The 5838-nt window shown below is 33.4% G+C and overlaps 1 protein-coding gene across 1 annotated transcript; it reads right to left on the reverse strand.

Annotated features, from left to right (window-relative positions):
• Window positions 1-2021: 2021 nt before the first annotated feature.
• Window positions 2022-2649, reverse strand: LOC131607637 (outer envelope pore protein 16-2, chloroplastic-like). Its single transcript, XM_058879611.1, has 3 exons — window positions 2386-2649; window positions 2193-2273; window positions 2022-2095 (listed from the first exon to the last, which is right to left on the reverse strand). Exons 1-3 carry the CDS (start codon window positions 2573-2575, stop codon window positions 2037-2039), a joined length of 330 nt encoding a protein of 109 aa, XP_058735594.1. The 5' UTR covers window positions 2576-2649; the 3' UTR covers window positions 2022-2036.
• Window positions 2650-5838: the final 3189 nt, after the last annotated feature.

The following is a 5838-nucleotide window of genomic DNA, read 5'->3' on the forward strand; positions in this document are numbered from 1 at the left end:
GTCAAATCACTTAATTAATATAAGTAAGATAAGTCTCCTATCAATACTTTATTAGTAAAATAGTAAGCCATGACTTCATTAAAAAAAGGTATTTATATCAATATTATCATATTAAGAAAAAACTTATCCTTAATATGAAAGAGTTGAATTGTTCCATCCTATAGTTTAGGAATATTGTTAACGTCGCCCAAATGGTAGAGACGAATGGGTGGTCTAATGTAAACGTGAGACCTGAAAATCAAAAAGAGAATAATTTATGATGAAACTCAAATTATTGCATTGAATATGTTAAACTGTAGATAAAAAAATTGATACACATAATACAAGTGGACTTGTGAGTCCTTATGCCGCGTGAAATGAGAGGAGACTTGAATTCAGATAGAACGAAAGAGACTCTGTCTGGGCTCTTTACTAGTCATTGTCATTTGACTATAACGCGTTTGCGTTTCATTTGGAGAACGTGATAATATGATACACAAAAATTGAGTCTTCTGTTTCTTTTCAAACAAAAATCTCAATTCATACAAATAGATTTGTAATGTAACCAAATTATTCCAGACTGAAATAAAAATTGATAGAGGTTATGGACGACCCCGGTGGAGTAAAGCTTTTCATATTTCATAAGACCATTATAATTATATCAGAAATGCTACTCATACATCAAATGTCACTACAAGAAAATTGACTTCTTGTGACACTCAAAAAGTGTCACTAAAAGTCAATAATCCGTAGGTAAAAGTCTTGCAGACATTAAGTGACGCCCACCCTTAGCATCAATTATAAGGGGGTGTAGTGCTACGGTATAACAAGTGTCACGATAGCTTTTAGCTACGGGCAAATGTTTACCTGAATGTCACTATATCATAAGTTAGTGTTATAAATATTTCTATTTTTACCTACAGCCTTTGTTTTAATAGGTGTCACTAGAACTCTGTTAAATAATATTTTTTAGTTTACCAAAATATAATAAAATTATAAATTAATTTTTTTTATAATTGAAGAATATAATATTAAAATTCAATTACTCGGTAAAAATTTTTACAATACATTTTCTATTATTTCAATTTAAATATGACAAATTAACTTAATATTAAAATTAAACTATTATATCAATTTCAATTAAATTCAAATATTTCAATATAGTAACAAAGAATTTTAACTACATTTTCTTATTTTCTGTTTGAATAAGTATAACTAGAAAGACCACTATTTTGTATGAATCTAATCAATGACCAAGTAAAATATTCAAGAGGATTCAACATAAGCACCAGAAGCGCCAGCTTAATTTAGTGTAAACCCACAGGAAACGGTCCACCAGAAGCACCAGCTTTATTTAGTGTAAACCCAAAAGCACAAGCTTTTCCCAAAGGTTCAACATAATCAAGAGGATTTGTAACCATCAGGCTCGAAAGCATTGATGGAGTCCACCCGACAGAAGTAGTATGTTAACTACTCAGTGATTCAAGCTGGTGAAGTCAGCGAGAGTCTTACGAATGCGACCAAGATTTTCCTGAAACAGAGGCATATGCAAGAACATAAAGAACTGGTACACACTAAATTAATTCGAAACAGAAATTGCTAATATGCATAAATTATTTCGGACAGAAGTAACATATACCCGAGCAATCCTAATTCGAAACAGCAGCACAAGAAGGGACCATGTAATTGACAAGATCGAAACAGCAGCACATTAAAATGGACAGAAGTAACATATACCCGAGCGAAATTGTTCCGCCACATCCATTAAAATCATGCATTGATGCATGAAGTGTTCATTTATAAGGATCCACAAAAAGGACTGCAACATAACAGTGTTGATAGGTGTCATTCACCGCTTTTATGTTAAAGAAAAAATTGTAGTTAAGACCGACTGCAATTCGCACTCAGCAAACCAACTCACCACTCAATTAATAACACAATTAACAGAAAACACCACTCAATTAATATGATATAAGACTCATCTTAATTGTGGCATTATATCAAACGTGTCAAGTTCAGTTGTTTGTTCACCACTATATAAAGCTAACATGCTTAATTTAGAGGGAGAAGTGTAACCAACTCACCATAGCCTCAAGAGATTTGTTACTGGTCTCTCCTAAATACACAAAACCAAAACCAAAAAGTTATGTTAATATTTTCATAACTGACATAAACCCTAACAAATGAGTGTGGCATGGATGATGGATGTATACCTCTAAGTCCCAGCAAACGGCGTTTTCCAGCGGCTGATCCATCCGAAGAAGCTTTAACGCCATTGTTATCGGTTCTGGTACCTAAAAACAACACATTACAATAATAACAATGAAGCAAGCTTGCATGCAAGTTATGTATGATCAATATAATAAAAATTATGAAATGAATTAAGATGAGGAAGTGTTAAGAAACCGTCAATGGCTGAGAAATAAGCATCGCGAGAAACGGCTTGAACGACTCCGATTCCGGTGGCTTTGACGAAGCTTTCGGCGATGCGGTTAACAAGAGGATGATCGAGATCAAAGAGGCCTTTTTTGTCGAAGTTACAGAGTTCGTCAAGCTTGGTACGAGTTTCAACCTCACTGCTTGTGTTCAAGTTCATTTTCTTCTTTGATTTGATTCCCTGGGAGAAATGCGATTCGATTTGTGTTTTTAAAGAACTTCTTAAGATAGTGCAAATATAGTAATGGTACATAAATTCTAGTTTGAGCAGAGTAACCCGTGCAGCATCTTACATGACAGTCATCATGCAGTAGTGATTGAGAGCTTGAGTAAAAGCTAAAAAGTTACCTGGATTTGCCAAAATTAGTACAAGATCAATATGAGGGTTACGAGCGGCAACAGCCAGTACAAGGCAGCCTCCTAGAGATTCTCCAACGAGATATATGGGCCTATTTGGTGAAAGCTGATACTCTAACCTAACTGTTGTCTCAACTAATTTCACAAGGTCTGCAACATGAAAATAAATAATGATGGAATACAGTACTGAAAAAGAAACATAATGTATATGGTAAGAGAGTTGAAGATGAGTAGTAGAAGCAAAAATAACCTGTAAATGGTGTTCGATCGGCAAATGGAATATGCAAGCACCACAAATCAAATATCCTTGAATGAACAAAAAATAACAAAATTAATATTTCATTATTACATATATGAGTTAATGTGAAATGCTAGTAGGTCTAAAAAAGGTGAAATGAAGAGAAACCTTCCGAGTTGGCGATGATGCGGAACAAGTCCCAATCCCACGCCATCAATTCCAGTAAAATTTGGAATATAATAAGCTTGTTGTTTGATACATACGACATTAGATTACATGAATAAATATTGTGGTGAAATAAACTATATGGTGCACAACCAATATATAGAATTAACAATGTAATTGCAAATGAGATCGTAGAGCTGGAAGCATTGTGCGTAGTAAGACCCTCTCATCTCACACAGCATCTCAGCTTCAGATAGTTGCCACAAGAAGGTGGTGAATGCAAGTAAATACACATGCAATTGGAAACCGAAATTGGTGAATGCAAGTAATTACCAACAATAAATGAATACACAACTAGAAAAATAACAACGGTCTTCCTCGGCATGACAAAACTAACGCATAACCATGAACTCAAATTCAATAACAAGTATAAATTAGTGACAAAAACAACAAATTTTAGATGAAATCAATAGTCAGATAAACATTCAAAAATACATTTAAACTAGTTTTAAAAGTTTATAGTACCTGATTTGTGTCGGTGACGGCGAGGCGCATATAATGGCGATGTCTTCGACCTTAAAGGCATGAAAAACATCAAATTGAATTATTTGAACTACAACTCCTATAGCATGATATGATAAACAGAGCTCACATAAAAGATTTGATGATTGAGCAATTCAAATGATTGATTTTGATGTTGAAACGATTCAGATCTGATTGTTAAGGTTTGAGCAATTGATACAATTCAAGTGATTTAGGTTGAAGCTAAAAGAGTTGAGATTGAAATAAGGACGAGCAATTTTGAGGTTTACGCGATTTGAAGGATTTTGAGGTTTAGCGATTGAACAATTTTAGGGTTCGAGCGATTGAACGATTTTAGGGTTCGAGCGATTGAACGATTTGGGGAAAAAGCAACGTTGGAGAACTTCCGTGAGAATCGATTTGAGAAAAAAGCGCGTTTGGAAAAGCGCTTATGTGAAAGTTCTTAGCGTTTTGTCGGCACGAGAAAGAGAGAGACGAGTGGCGCATTTGGAGAAGGTTTTTCGAATTTTGTCAAAAGAGAGAGATCTGAGTTTAAAATAATAATAATAATAATAATAAAGATAAATAAAGTTGAATAAATAAAACTATTAAAATAAGAACTAGTGACGGTTTTTGTTGTCTGTGGGTAAAACATTCAAAAATGACCGTCACCAAAGGGCATTTTTCTTGTAGTGTGTCTAAATGTTAACACCTACACCGTAATTTTATATGGTTTTGTTCTTTTATCATATTTAATAGTTATATTTTACTTTTTTTTGACATAAGGTGATAGATTCTAAAAGAGTATACTATCAAAATCTTAAGAATAACTTCAGTGATTGGTTTTTTATATGGTTCGTCAACTGGAGAATTAAAAAGTGAGAATTTTTTATTGGAGTTTGCCAATATGGCGATGTCGTTGCATTGTGATGCAACTTTGACCCAGTTGAAGCAACGTACGGAAGCAATAGAAATATAATATATTTATTTGTTTTTTTAACCAATGTTACTTAAATTATAATATCAATAAGAATAAAATATTAATATAAGAGGTTAAAATGTGGGACTTAAGATGAGTTCTTTAAAGTTGTATTATTGAAGTGAAAATGAGATGAGTTATTTTAAGATGATGTGTTTTAATAGGTCCGACAGGGAACCCAAAAGTTGGTAGCACCATTGAAAATGCTCAAAGAAAGTTTTAAAATTCTACCCTAAAGAAAAGATAAACTAAACTAATAAAAATAAACTTTATTAATTTCTTTGATATTCTTCAATGTCTCATAGAGACTACATATATAATAGTCATAATGGATAATAAAACTAAAAGTCAAAATACAAAAGGAGACCAATAACACTTAAATTAAAAGACTTATTAAATTAATATTCTAACTTAATTTAATCTCTAACTTATTTGTTTAACCATAATTTTACTCTCTATCATCGCCGCCGGATTCACTTAACCTTGTACTCAAGGTTTAAATGTAAGTATGGAGGTTTGTGGATTTGGCGGATGTGTAGCGGCCCATTTATCTCATGCAAAAAAATTGTTAAGTGAACATTTGTTTAAAGTCCAATTTGAATCTTCAGCCTAAGCCCACACTTTTACGTAGTAAACTTGAACTTTTTTTCCCTAGCAAACTTTTTATTTTTGAACTGGAAGACAATTGTCACCAATATATACTAACTATGAACCCCACAAATCATGGGAAACCAACCACACACGTTATGAGAAAGAGAAACAACACATCATAGGAGAGAGATAATATTGGTTGAATAGAAATTTTGTCCTTTTCTTAAAGAAATGGCTTATGGTATGAATTTCTCACTATTACTATCTTCTTTATTCAATATGCCACTAAGTCATAAACTTGAAACCGCAACAATTAATAACAGGTCTGTAACTTCCGATTTTGAAGGACTGGTGTAAGGTGGATTGGAGGAGGTGGTGCACGATGGAGTGAGTGATCTGAGCAAGTCTCCACCAGGATCAAAAATGACAGTGAAAAATCCAAGTAGATCAAAGGTGGAGCAAAGACGTTGAGATATAGGAGTTTTTACAGGCGTGATGTTTTTGTCGGAGATGTTACCTGAAGTATTGTCGAAGATTCTGTCGAAGGTGTTGTTGACATCAGGAATGTCAT

Source organism: Vicia villosa, linkage group LG5 (assembly GCF_029867415.1).
Source record: "Vicia villosa cultivar HV-30 ecotype Madison, WI linkage group LG5, Vvil1.0, whole genome shotgun sequence".
Lineage (NCBI taxonomy): Eukaryota > Viridiplantae > Streptophyta > Magnoliopsida > Fabales > Fabaceae > Vicia > Vicia villosa.

What these genes read in the sequence shown, in the direction of transcription:
- LOC131607637 (XM_058879611.1), bottom strand. Translation starts at nt 2,575, where the DNA reads ATGAACTTGAACACAAGCAGTGAGGTTGAAACTCGTACCAAGCTTGAC. An exon ending in TTATTTCTCAGCCATTGACG is followed by an intron (nt 2,274 to 2,385) that starts GTTTCTTAACAC and finishes TGTTGTTTTTAG; the next exon opens with GTACCAGAACCGATAACAAT. An exon ending in CCGTTTGCTGGGACTTAGAG is followed by an intron (nt 2,096 to 2,192) that starts GTATACATCCAT and finishes TTGTGTATTTAG; the next exon opens with GAGAGACCAGTAACAAATCT.